Source organism: Hyperoodon ampullatus (genome assembly GCF_949752795.1).
Source record: "Hyperoodon ampullatus genome assembly, chromosome: 4".
Taxonomy (NCBI): Eukaryota; Metazoa; Chordata; class Mammalia; order Artiodactyla; family Ziphiidae; genus Hyperoodon; species Hyperoodon ampullatus.
In genome coordinates this window covers 32,931,095-32,944,796 of record NC_136917.1, presented here as the reverse complement: position 1 = coordinate 32,944,796, position 13,702 = coordinate 32,931,095, and the positions used below count along the sequence as shown (strand labels likewise).

The 13,702-nt window shown below is 53.7% G+C and overlaps 1 protein-coding gene across 1 annotated transcript; it reads left to right on the top strand.

Annotated features, from left to right (window-relative positions):
* Nucleotides 1-248: 248 nt before the first annotated feature.
* Nucleotides 249-5,656, top strand: SPC24 (SPC24 component of NDC80 kinetochore complex; the record flags this gene model as incomplete). Its single annotated transcript, XM_079702419.1, has 5 exons — nt 249-408; nt 3,731-3,875; nt 4,044-4,148; nt 4,284-4,360; nt 5,449-5,656. 5 exons carry the CDS (start codon nt 249-251, stop codon nt 5,553-5,555), a joined length of 594 nt encoding a protein of 197 aa, XP_079558545.1. The 3' UTR covers nt 5,556-5,656.
* Nucleotides 5,657-13,702: the final 8,046 nt, after the last annotated feature.

Here is a 13,702-nt window from a genome sequence, read left to right as displayed (position 1 = left end):
TCAGCCGCTTTCCAGCCTGCGCAGGCGCATCAGGCAGGACGCCGGAGGCACGCCCCCTCCCTACGCAGACTGGCCATCGCCAATGGCTGACAGAGGAGCTGGCGCAGGCGCACTAGTCCGACTAGAAGCGGCCTCCCTCATTGGCTGATGACTGACGTGTGATAAACCCAATGGAAACAGGGCTCTCCGGGAAGGGGGCGGGGCCCAGGGGGCAGTTAAATTTGCGCGGGATTGGTCCTAGTGTAGTCATGGCGGCCTTCCGCGACATGGAGGAGGTGAGCCAGGGGCTGCTGAGCCTGCTGGGTGCCAACCGCGCCGAGGCGCAGCAACGGCGGCTGCTGAGGCGCCACGAGCAGGTGGTGGAGCGGCTGCTGGAGACGCAAGACGGTGCCGAACAGCGGCTGCGAGGTGAAGGCCGGGTCAGGGTCGGGGGGCGGGGGGCGGCGGGCAGCCGGGCCCGAGTGTTGGTGGTGGTGGCCAGGCCGGCCTCGAACCTCCTCCCTTCTGGGCGCCCCGTCCGCTACCCTATTTCCCCGTGCGACCGGCGGATGAGCATTGTCCCCTCTGAGCCTCGGTTTCCCCACCCATGAAATGGGCTTCAGGACAGCAGCCACCTCCCAGGGGTTTAGTGGTGAATGTAGAAGGTCTGACGCGCTGTGAGCAGGAGCTGGGACTCAGGGTTTGAATTGGGGCTCGGGTGTCAAAGCGCCGCGTTTGAATCCCAGCACCGCCACTTCCCAGCTGTGAGATTTGAGTTGACTTACTTAACCTTGCAATGCCTCTGTTTCCCATAAAATGGTTGTAATAATAAATAGTCCGCATCTTCCTGCTGAGATTGTTCACATGTCTTACTGAGCACCTGCTGGGTCCAGGCATAGTGCCAGTCATGGGGTGACAGCCGGGAACAAAGCAAACAAAATCCCTGGGGTGTGGGTAGGGCTAATATTCTAGTGGGGTGAGGCAGAGGATAAACAAGAAAAATGGATTTATCAGGAGATGATGGGCTAAGGATTTCAGCTGTTAACTCATGAACCCTCTGGTCCCAGTCCAGTGTTTCCCTCTCAAGCCTCAGTTTCCTCATCTGTGAAATGGGGATGCTGATAGCACCCCTTGATGGATCAAAGTGAGATTCATGGAGATGATGCTTGCACAGCACTGTGCCCTTAAAAGGGGCATGGGAGTTGCCCTTGTTGCAGCTTTTCTCAGCATCAGGGGTTTTTTGTTTTGTCTTTTAAAGGCTTCAAACTTTTTTTTATTGTGGTAAAATTGACATAACCTAAGATTTACCATTTTAACTATTTTCAAGTGTCCGGTTCAGTGGCATTAAGTACATTCACATTGTTGTGTGAGCATCACCACCATCATCTCCAGTATTCCATTGTATGGATACACCACATTTTGTTTATCCATTCATCCATCACTGGACACTTGGGACACTTCCACCCCTTGGCTATTGTGAATAGTGCTGCTATGAGCATGAGTGTACAAATATCTCTTTGAGTCTCTGCTTTCAATTCTTTTTTGTATTTTCCCAGAAGTGGAAATGCTGGATCAGATGGTAATTTGATATTTAATTTTTCTGAGGAACTGTCATCTAGTTTTCCACTGTGGTTTCAGTGCCAGGGATTTGTAATGCCTTTTGACAATTACACTTTATGAAAGGGTGCCGTTTGGGTTGAGACTTGAATGATCTGGGAGCTAGCCATGGGATGGCTCCAGGAAGAGTGTTCCTGGCAGAGGGGACTGTCAATGCGAAGGTCATGAGGTGAGAATAAGCCTGGAGACCCAGGAGAAAGAGGTAGAAGATGAGGTCAGCAGGGGCCAGACTTGCCAGCCTGCGAGCCCCCAGGAGGAGTTTGGATGTTAGGCTAAGCACAACAGATGTCCTGGTCAGGGTCTTCTGCTCTTTTCTCCTTCCTCCTTCCTTCCCTCTCCTTTCTTTCCTCCCCTCCCGCTCCATTAACTCCCCTTTCACTGATGGTTGAGGAGAAGCTCAGCATCACCCAACCTGCCTGGGTTTCAGAAGAACGGATGGATTTGGGGCAGGGAGACAAGAGTCGGTGTTCTAGGGGAGCTGGGGTTTCGATCAAAAGGATCCAGTTCAGATCCCGGCTTCAGAGCTAAGTGTGTGGACAAGCCACTGGACCTTGGGCTTCTGCTCATCGCCTCTCAAATGGGAGGAGGGGTTCAGCCACCCTCAGAGGGTGGTGAGAGTTCAGTGGGTTGGGGCTCCGTGGTCATCTGTGGCACTTAGCACGTATTCGGGTAACGACAGCTTATAGTGAACGTCCATGGGGAAGAGATCATCCCAGGAGACTCGGTTGTTGTTCGGAGGGCGAGTGGAGAAGGGGCGGGAAGGCTGCAAAAGAGAGCCAGACCCTCAGCTCTCCTAACAGGAAGTCAGCAGGCACCATCTAACACAGACAGATCAAGAAATAGCAGCATAAGCAAATTATTTAGAAATATGAAGGTCGATGCCAGAGAAAACAGTGAAGAGTTTAAGTGGCTGCTTCAGAGGGTTGGAGAGGCTTAGAGAGGGTTATGTGTGTGTGTGTGTGTGTGTGTGTGTGTGTGTGTGTGTGTGTGTGTGTGTGTGTGTTTAAATTTTCACAACCATAGACATGTAGTGCTTTGATTAAAAATTAACTTAATATAAGTTTATAAACACTTAAACACTGGCCCTTTAAGAAGCATTTTCATCCGTGCCTTCTCTGAGTTGGCAGGTTTCTCTGACTCTGTGGGAAGGAACACAGTAACCTTCTTAGGGTGTTCTTGATCTTTTTGGATGTTTTGTTCAAAATGTGTTTATTCTGAGTAGGTGTTGGCGATGTACGGTGATTTTAAGATGCAATCTGTGCTTTGAAGAAGAGAGACTAAGAATAAATAGTCCAGTGTGATAAGGGCTGTCCTGGGAGAACGGTCTCGCCCCAGGAGGGAGAAGAGAGTGTCCAGCCGCCTGAGTCAGGCATTATCCAGAAGGCCTTAATGCTGGGAATGGTGTGCCAGTGGGCAGGGACACAGGGGTACAGGTCCCTGAAAGACCGGCAGGCAGAGGCCCAGGACTGAAAAAACATGGCGTTTCTGCACGATGATGAGGCGTCTTTGCAGCCAGAGCAAAGGGAAAAGCACATGGTGGGGCAAAAAGCAGGGAGAGAGGAGGTTGGCAGGGATGCCGAAGGTGCCCAAAAAGACCTGGACGTTATCCTGGAGACACTGGGGAGCCACGGGAGGTCTTTGAGCAGGGGAGCAACTTAACATTTGGCCTCTGACGCAGCTGCTCTGAAGGCAGAGCAGAAAGGATTGGCAACGGGAGAGACCAAAGCAGGACACGGCAGGGAGGTTTTTGGGGTGGTCCTGGAGGCATGAAGGACCAGCACGCGGAAGAAGGGGTCCTGCCAGACGGGATGGCTAACTGGATCCAGAAAGTGAGTCCCAGGCTTGTTGCTTGGACAGTGGGGTCGAGAGTGACGTTATAAATTAAGACTAGGTGTGCAAACTTACCAGGCTTTATTACTTTGGATGGATTCAAGTGTGATTTCGGTGAAATGGAAGCACGTGCGCCAGGTCCAGGTGACTCTCAGGCAGGCATTTGCAAATAGGACAATGGGTCTGGGAGCTAGAGATGGAAGTGGGAACGTGGCCATAGATGGGGGCATCGAGACCGCCCTCTGCTCTGGGGCTCTCCTGGGGAGCCCAGGTTGAGGGGCACAGACTTCTCCCTGCCCCGCAGAGGTCCTCACTGCGGAGAAGGAGGTGGCCCAGAGCCTCCTCAACGCGAAGGAGCAGGCACACCAGGGCGGCGTTGAGTTGCACCAGCTTGAAGCCGAGCTTCAGAGGGCCAGCGAGGAAGATACCCGTCTGAAGGCCAGCCTCCTATATCCTTTCCTGTGTGTGCAGAGCAGCCAGGCCCCAGCCTCACCCAGGAGGCCCTTGTTCACTCTAGAAAACACACCTGGAGCCAGCAGCCCCGGGCCCGACGGGGTTGGTGTGAGCACGTGGGCAGCCCTCCCTCCAAAGCCAAGGGTCCTTAACTGCCTGTGTACTCAGCTCAGCAGAGAGCTGGAGGAGCTCAAGGAGATCGAGGCTGATCTCGAAAGACAAGAGAGGGAGGTTGACGAAGACACGACAGTCACCATCCCTTCAGCCGTGTAGGTCCACAGACGCGGTGTGAGTGCGTGTGTGTGTATGTGTGTGTGCGTGCACGCAGCCCACAGCTCTTCGTTGGAGTCGACGCTGGAGTAACTTCTTTTCTCTCTCTCTCTCTGTTTTGTCTTCTTATGCAGATATGTGGCTCAACTTTATCGCCGAATTAGTAAAATTGAGTGGGATTATGAATGTGAACCGGGGATGATCAAAGGCAGTATCCTTTGTGGTGAAAGTGGAACCCTGTGCACTGTTGGTGGGAATCTTAAACGGTGCAGACACTATGGCAGATCCTAAAAAATTCAGAATAAACACATGACCCAACAGGTCGACTTCTGGGGATACACACGAAGGAACTGAAAGCAGGGACTTGAGCAGATGTTTGTACATCCATGTTCACAGCAGCACTGTTCACAAAAGCCAAAAGGTGGGAGCAACCCAAGTGTCTGTCAGCAGATGACCAGATAAACAAAATGTCCATCCATACGGTGGACTATTACTCAGCCTTAAAAAGGAAAGACATTCCGGCATATGCTACAACATGGATGAACCTGGAACATAATCTGCTGTTTGGAATAAACCAGACACAAAAAGTCAGTACTGTATCATTCCACCTACATGGGGTCCCTAGAGGAGTCAGATTCATGGAAACAGAACGTAGGAAGGGGATTATGATGGGAGGGAGAGTCAGTGTTTAATGGAGACAGAGCTTTGGTTTTGCAAGATGAAAAGAGTTCTGGAGATGGTGGTGATAGTTGCACAACAACATGAATGTGCTTAATGCCACTGAACTGGACACTTTCAAATGTTTAAGGTGGTAAATATAATGTTCTATGTATTTTACCACAATTAAAAAAAAAAAGACAGGGACTTCGCTGGTGGCGCAGTGGTTGAGAGTCCGCCTGCAGATGCAGGGGATGCGGGTTCGTGCCCTGGTGCAGGAAGATCCCACATGCTGCGGAGCGGCTGGGCCCGTGAGCCATGGCCGCTGAGCCTGCGCGTCCAGAGCCTGTGCTCCGCAGTGGGAGAGGCCACAACAGTGAGAGGCCCGCGTACCGCAAAAAAAAAAAAAGACAGTACATTATCTTAACTTTCTGATCATGAAAATTTCTTTCAGTCTCTAATTATCTTAATAATAACAATTTAAAGGCAGTGTCCTTTCGTACATTATCTTAACTTTCTGATCATGAAAATTTCTTTCAGTCTCTAATTGTCTTAATAATAACAATTTACAGGCAGTGTCCTTGCGTCGTGGGGGGAGGGGGAGGGCCATGTGCGCTGTTTCCCTTACATCTGCGCCCTCAGTCCATCATGGCCCCAGCGTAGCTCAGCCCATCCACCTGGACAGCACCCAGCTCTCCAAGAAATTCATCAGCGACTATCTCTGGAGCTTGGTGGACACGGAGTGGTAGCCAGGAGCCTCTGGGACTGCATCGTACAGTCCCACACAGTGGGAATCAGCCCGTGGTGGGTGGTCAGTGCCTCAGTGGTGAGATTAGCTTAACATTAAATGTTTATACGTAAATGAGTTTTTTACTGGATTTCTTCCCCCGTTCCGCCGTCTTGACTTTGGCGTCAAATGCTGGACTAGGTAACCAAAGAAAACTGACTTAACTGTGCCAGGCCTGTGACTTCACATCTGTGACAACACATACAAATGACACCGTAGTATCCAATGACAAATTCCAGGTCTTCCGTCATCTGTGATTCAGGTTTGGCCCTTTTTTATCCATTCATTCTCTGAGTGCCACTGTGTGTCCGAGCTGTGCTGGGAACCCAAGGCAAGATGAAGGATCCCTTGAGCCAATGGAGGAGTCAAAAGCAATCAGATGCCACCCTGGAGCTAGAGAGCATCCAGAGTGCTTCAGGACCCTGGCCAGGGAGGGGGCCTGCCCCAGGGGATGGGGGTGGCATTTTTGCTGGGACTGGAAAGGATGAGTCAGTCAGGAAGAGATTACACTATAGGATATATAGGGGCCCATCCCTGGCTCCAGGGTGGGCTGGGTGTCAGAGACCACTGTTTGCCTCCCTGATATTTGTTCTCCCCTCCCCCCTTCGTAAGGAAATCCTTTTAGCTGCCCAGTCAAAACACAGCTTTTCCCAGCCTCCCTTGCAGTTAAGTTCAGGACAATGAAGTGTAAAAAGAAGTGTTGTGTTTGATTTCTTAAAAGGCAAGGGAGGGCTTCCCTGGTGGCTCAGTGGTTGAGAGTCCGCCTGCAGATGCAGGGGATGCGGGTTCGTGCCCTGGTGCAGGAAGATCCCACATGCCGCGGAGCGGCTGGGCCCGTGAGCCATGGCCGCTGAGCCCGCGCATCCAGAGCCTGTGCTCCGCAATGGGAGAGGCCACAGCAGTGAGAGGCCCACGTACCGCAAAAAAAAAAAAAAAAAAAAAGGCAAGGGAGTATACCCTTTCCCCCTCCCCTCTGTTTTCTGGAACTTGAGTGTGATGGCTGGAGCCCTGGCAGCTGTATTGCCACACTTAAGGAGGGGTGCAATCCTCTAGGGATGATAGGAACCTGATTCCCTGATGATGGTGTAGCTGGGTATCAATGCTGGACTTCCTTGCGGGTAGGGGCTAAACTATTATGTGTGCCTTTGTTATTTTAGTTTTTCTATCACAAACAGCCAAAATAAACCCTAACTGATTCAGCATGCAACCAAGGCCTGGGCCAGCCAATTGATTTCTTCACCTAACCCCCATTCTCAGTGACTGAGGTACTACTAAGAGTGGGAAGCCTGTGGCCAGCCTGCCTGCCTGTCTGAGGGTAGAGAGTGAGAAGTAGGGTCCTTTCAATATCAAGTGCCTCTTGGATACAGCTTTTCCTGAAGCCAGTAGATTTGGTAGTTACATGAACCTCTGGGTGCTGGGTTTTGTGCACCTCTGTACCATTTGCAGTAAGTACAATTTGTATTTCTTGATCAGAGAGGGACATGCTAAGCAGAGGGAGCAGTAAGTTCTAGCAGCTCCTGAGGACATCAAGTGGGCACTAAAAATAGTCCATTCCGGTGTCTCTCGGAGGCCCTAGAGCAAGGGATCCTGCCTGTCGGGCTCCAGGAGATAGACCCAAAAAAGGGGTTGTTAGTCTCCCTGAAATGTAAGCAGCCCCAGTCCATCTGGCTCACAAAGAAAGATTCCCAGAAGAACTTCAGAGGCCCTGCTTTTATGCCGAGGGCCTGGCTTTACATATTCAAGGAAATGTTCACATAAGCCCTCCTGGGCTGTTTTCATTTTCAAGGCTGGCAGAGTTTTTTATGATGTGAAAAAGAAGCAGAGCCCTTTATTTGTACCCTTGGCCTCCAAAGGGCAAAAGACTTGATCTAGACCAGGGTTTTCCTGCTTCGGCCTTCATGATGTTTGGGCTAGGTCACTCTCTCTGGTGGGGGCTGTCCCGGACATCACAGGATATCTGGCAGCATCCCTGGCCTCCACCCACTAGATGGGAGGAGCATACCCCTGTCGCGCAAACCCTGCGGGGGGGCGCAGGCACACTCAGGGCTGCCACCCCCCTGCCTCGCAGCCTCAGCCAGGAACCAGTCAGTCTTCTGCCAAGGTCAGCTGACTAGCTGCTGTCACCTTGGTGGCTGTTCCTGCTGACACAGCCAGCCGCCACCTGCTCCCCTGCAGGAGTGCTCCCTGCCCTGAGTAGACCCGGCCCAGCTGAGGGTCCCAGGGTGGGCAGAGAGGCGTATTTCTCTCTAGTTCAAACAGATTTGCAGGTGCAGAGTCCCTGGGAGAGAAAGCCGGTGTTGAGGGGCGGGTGCAGTTACAGACGCAGGCTTCTCTGTACCCCGGGCCCAGGGCCTGAACCCCCCATGGGCCTGCTCCCCGCCCTCTGAGCAGTGGCCTCGCTTTGTTCTGGGAGGGGCCCTGGAGGCATTGCCTGCCCAGAACTCAGTTTCCCCAAGGAGAAGAAGGTGGCTCCAGGGAGGCAGCACGGACCTAGGCTCAGAGGGGCCCCGTCACCCCAGGCCTCCCCCGCAACCAGCCCAAGGAGTGAGCAAGTGGGTGAGGAACGCAGCCCAGTGGGGCCCGGCGGGCGCATTCAGGGAGGTGCCTGAGCTCACAGGGGCTGCGAGAGGCCCTGGCCCTCCACATGCCTGGGCCCTGACTCACTGCCCTGCACTGGCTGGACGCCCGGACAGCCTCGGCCTGCGGCCTCCAGCCTGCACACCCACTCCCGCCCCTGCCTGCTCTCCCTCTGACAGCCGGCCCATGGGCAGCCAGCAGCCAGCTCTCTCGGCCGGGCCTGTTGGAGTGCATGCAGGATCGGAGTCCCCCTGACCAGGCAGTGAGTGGGGAACCGAGGCCTTGCGCCTGCAGAGGTGAGACTTGACCCCTCACCCCCAGCCCGTTCCTCCTGCACCGTTCCGGGCAACACCGTCCCACGCCGGTGAGGAGTATCCATTTTACAGGTGGGGGAGCCGAGGCACAGCTTGGTCCAGTCGGTTGCCCAAAGTCACAGGACAGTGACACCCTGGGAGGCTGAACTCGGCAGTGGGGCCCCGGGGTCCGTGGAGGAGCATCTTGGCTTTTCAGACGAGAAATGGCCTCCAAGGCGCCTGCCCCTTGTCCGAGGTCACCCAGGTAGAAAGAGACCAAGGACTGGAACTCAGGCCTGTACTGGGTGGAGCCCTGCTGGGCAACAGAGCAGGGTAAAGTTCTAGACGCTTAGTGATCAGTGGTTGCCGGTCAGATATCCACACACCTGGCCAACCTGTCTTATAATTGGTGTTTCTGGGGAAAATAGCCAAGGGTATATGGAGTTGAGAGGCCAAACCCCTCACACTGCACCTCCGGCAAGCTTGGTGGGCCGAGGCTGGTGAGAGGCCCGGAGGACTGGTCACAGGGCATCAACACAGACACGGCAGTGCTTGGACCACCCTCGGAGAGGCCCCAGGACCTCCCGGCGGCTCCCCGACTGACTCAGAAGTGTGCGCTGGGCATCTGTGACCTGCCAGGCCCCCTTCAGGGAGCCACACTCCAGTGGAGGCCACGAGCAGGTGCCGTGTGCCGGCTCCCAGTGCCCTACAGGTGATGAAACTGAGGCACAGAGACGGCAGGCTATTCGTGGAAGGTCGCAGCTGATGGAGACAGAGCCTGCAGGAGGCCCCAGGGAGGAAGAGCCATCTGAGCCCAGATAGACCTGAGCCCTCTGGGGACAAAGGTGTGGAGACAGTGAGCCAGGCAGAGGGAACAACAAGCGCAAAGGTGGGTGTTCAGGGACAGCAAAGAGGCCAGCATGGAGGGAACATGAGGCCGTGGGGCTGGATCATGCCAGGCCTGCAGTCCACAGTGAGGCATGGGGAGGATTTTCAGATTCCAGGGGGGCCCCAGAGTTGGGGCTTGGAAAGGGGAGCCTGACATTGGCCTCTTGACACAGGTCATGGTGCAGAGGCCCAGCCGACTAGGGGGCTGGTCTCGCTATGAATCCCCAAGCTCCCGACCTCCATCCCAGGCACAGCATGGGAGAGGAGGTCTCTGGGGTGAGCAAAGCAGCTGTGCGGGGAGGGTGGAGCCCCTCCACCAAGGGCAGGCATCAGTGCTGAAACCTGAGCTGCCTGGAGGGGAGGCTGGACGGGACCCAGGAGTCCTGGGGGCTATCCCCCCCATCCCACTCCACTCAGTGGGGTGGGTGATGTGACCCGTGTTCGCTCAAACTCCAACGCTCAGCCGCCCTCTTACCCCTTCATCGTGGAGGGGATTCACTTCCTGGGGGAGAGGAAGGAGTGCTGACCCCCACTGTGGAGGAGGGGCTGCCGTCAGGGACAGGGCTCCCCCCTTCCCTCCCCCGGACCTGGGCTCAGCCCCGCAGGCTCCAGCCTGACTCACCACAGGCAGCTGTGGTTTCAGATGCCGGTGGGGGCAGGAGGGGGAGGCAGCAGAGGACATGAATTGGGGTGTCAGGCTTGGGGGAGCAGCTTCTTCCCACCACCCAGCCAGTCCTGGCCAGAGCCACTGAGTCCTTGGAGAGGGGGAGCCAGGGTCGCGCCTGCCCACACCCTGTCCTTGGGGATGGCAGCTCCGAAGCTCCAGTCTGCTCCCCACCCCTTTGGGCAGGCTGAGCCCACAGACCAGCTCCAAGTGGCTGGCTAGCTGCGCTGCATCTTACCTGGGTGACATCCATGCCCTTCCCTAGGGGACCCCTTGTGAGCCCAGAGAGGATCACCATTAGGCCGCACCCCCTCCACCCCTCGGGCTGCTGGTGGAGAAAGACAAAGGGAGGGACGTCTCGGTCTCACCCCCAGCCTCCCCTTTCCCATCTGTAAAATGGGCTCTGGGCCTGCCCTCCCTCCCCCTCAACCTTGGGCGGCCACCGAGGGGAGCAGTTAATCCCCAAGAAGTGTTTGCTCTTATTTTTCCTGAGGCTCTAGTACTGCGTGTCTGTGTTGTACTCAATGCCACGGTGGGGACGCCCGAGGGAGGATTTCAGCAACTACTCACTCCCTTAATGGAAAACTGCCCAGGCCAGGGACCAGAAACTTCCATCACCTCCAGCCTCTCCCAGGCACTTCCTCTGCTCAGGGACCCCCGAGTCCCTCCCACCCTCCCCTCACAGCACCCTCGGCCACCTCCTGGCCCCTCCCGCAGGCCCAGCCATTCGAGCTCATTTGTCCCATTTGCCACGCGGCTGAGCATGGAGTCAGTCAATCAACCAATTATCGACCGCCTGCCTGCAGGCCCCGGACGCTTCCTGTGCGGTCCGCTCAGCTTTCGCCCCTAGAGGCATTTTGGAACCTTCCCAAGACAAAAGGCGGAAGGAAGGAAGGAAGTGCCACCCTGTGGACACAGAAAAGATAACAGTCCCTGCGGCTCCTGGCGCTTCTCTCCACCACCACGCCCGCCACGCGTGGACCCTGGGAGGTGGGGATCAGCATCGGCCCCGTTTTCAGTTGGGGAAACTGAGCCTCTGATGGGTCCAAGTTCACCCAGCTCAACCCAGGCCACCTGGCCCAGTCTGAGCTCTTTCCCACCTGCTGCCCTGACACTCTGGGTCCCCTGCCCCTGGGCCCATTCCTGCAGGGAACCCTGTTTCCCAGGTCCTGCTGGGTTCAGCCCATGGGGGCACTGGCGGGAGGGGGGCCCGGAGGAGGGGAGAGGACGGAGTCTCCTCTCTCTCTGCCGTGGAGGGGTCTCCTCCCAGGCTCCCACAGCTCCTGGGCTCCAGTAATGCCACCCCTTCTTCTGCTGTTATTTCTAGATGCCTCATTGTCCCCATTTGTGGTTTTTTTTGGCTGCGCCTTGTGGCATTTGGGATCTTAGTTCCCCGGCCAGGAATCAAACCTGTGCTCCGTGCAGTGGAAGTGTGGAGCCCTAACCACTGGACCACGAGGGAATTCCCTGGGTTTTTGGTTTTGTTTTAATTAATTTATTTTAGGCCGCGTTGGGTCTTGGTTGCTGCCTCTGGGCTTTCCCTAGTTGCGGAGAGCGGGGGCCACTCTTTGTTGTGTTGCATGGTCTCCTCATTGCGGTGGCTTCTGTCGTTGCGGAGCACGGGCTCTAGGCGCGCGGGCTTCAGTAGTTGTGGCTCGCGGGCTCAGTAGTTGTGGCTCGCGGGCTCTAGAGTGCAGGCTCGGTAGTTGTGGCGCACGGGCTTAGTTGCTCCACGGCATGTGGGATCCAGACCAGGGCTTGAACCCATGTCCCCTGCATTGGCAGGTGGATTCTTAGCCACTGAGCCACCAGGGAAGCCCCCTGGTCTTTAAAAAAAAGTATTATTTAGCATTATTTTCAGTTGTGCTCCAATACACATAACGTACTTTACCATCTTTTTTTTTTTTAATCTTTTTTTTTTTTTAATGTTGGGGGTAGGAGTTTTAATTAATTTATTTATTTTTGCTGTGTTGGGTCTTCGTTTCTGTGCGAGGGCTTTCTCTAGTTGCGGCAAGTGGGGGCCACTCTTCATCGCGGTGCGCGGGCCTCTCACTGTCACGGCCTCTCCTGTTGCAGAGCACAGGCTCCAGACGCGCAGGCTCAGTAGTTGTGGCTCACGGGCCTAGTTGCTCCGCGGCATGTGGGATCCTCCCAGACCAGGGCTTGAACCTGTGTCCCCTGCATTAGCAGGCAGATTCTCAACCACTGCGCCACCAGGGAAGCCCTACTTTACCATCTTATCCAAGTTTAAGTGTGTAGTTCATTGGCCTTAAGCACATTCACATTGTTGTGCATCCAGCACCACCAGCCATCCAGCTCTTTGGTCTTGCAAAACTGAAGGGCTATAGCGATTAAACACCAACTCCCCAGACTCCTCGTCCAGCCCCAGGCACCCACCGTCCTACTTTCTGTCTCTAGGAATTTGACTACACTAGGGACTTCATATAAGTGGAGCCATACAGTAGTTACCTTTTTATAACTGGCTGATTTCCCTTTAGCACAATGTCCTCGAGAGTCATCCATGTTGGAGCATGTGTCAGAATATTCTTCCTTTTTCAGGCTGAATAATATTCCATTGTAGATATACACATTTTATTTATCTGTTCACCTGCAGATGGACACTTGGGTTGTTTCCACCTTTTGGCTTTTGTGAATAATGCTAAGAGCCATGGGTGTGCAAATATCTGTTTAAGTCCCTGATTTCAATTCTTCTGTATATATATACCCAAAAGTAGACTTGCTGGATCACATCATAGTTCTATTTTTATTGTTAATTTTTTTGGCCATGCCTCGCGGCTTGCGGGATCTTAGTTTCCCGACCAGAGAACGAACCCATGCCCCCTGCAGTGGAAGCGTGGAGTCTTAACCACTGGACCGCCAGAGAAGTCCCAATAGTTCTATTTTTAATTAAAAAAATTTGAGGTCCTATTTTTAATTTTTTGAGGAGCCACCATACTGTTTTTCCACTGTGCCTTCACTATTTTACATTCCCACCAACAATGTACGAAGGTTCCAGTTTCTCTACACCCTTGCCAACACTTTTTGTCTTGTTTTTTGTTTTTTATTACAGCCATCCTAATGGGTGTGAGGTGGCATTTCATTATGATTTGCCCATTTGGTGTGTTATGCTTAGATCCCTGTATTGTTTTTTTCTATCCAGTGACCTGCTGTGTTCCTGACTGTTCCCCAGTTGATGTGCCAGGACTATTTGTGGCTTGACCGCCATGCCCTAAGACAGGGGTCTGAAATGCCCTCAAGGCCCAGACTCAGGTAAAGCTGGGGTGCACAAGAGAATGAGGGTGTAGGGGACTGAAGTGGACTGCAGCCCACGTACCCTGACACCCATGGCTCTGGCCAAATGTTTCCATGATGTAGCCAGATTCACCTGAATTTATGATTATTTGGATTTGTGTTGTGAAATCTCTCGATTTTTTTCCATCTTAGCAACAAATTTAATAGGACTAAATTCAGGAGAATCCTTCCCCGACACCCCCCAAAACAAAAAAAGCCTCCTGCCACTCAGTTCTGTCTCATCCTTTTTAATATTCTTCCAGAATAATCTTGTAAAATATACTTTTTCCTATCTGTTTCCTCTTCTAAAATGTCATCTCCTTGAGGGCACAGACTCTTTTTTTTATATATATAACTTTTTTTTTTCTTGGCCGTGCCACATGGCATATGGGATCT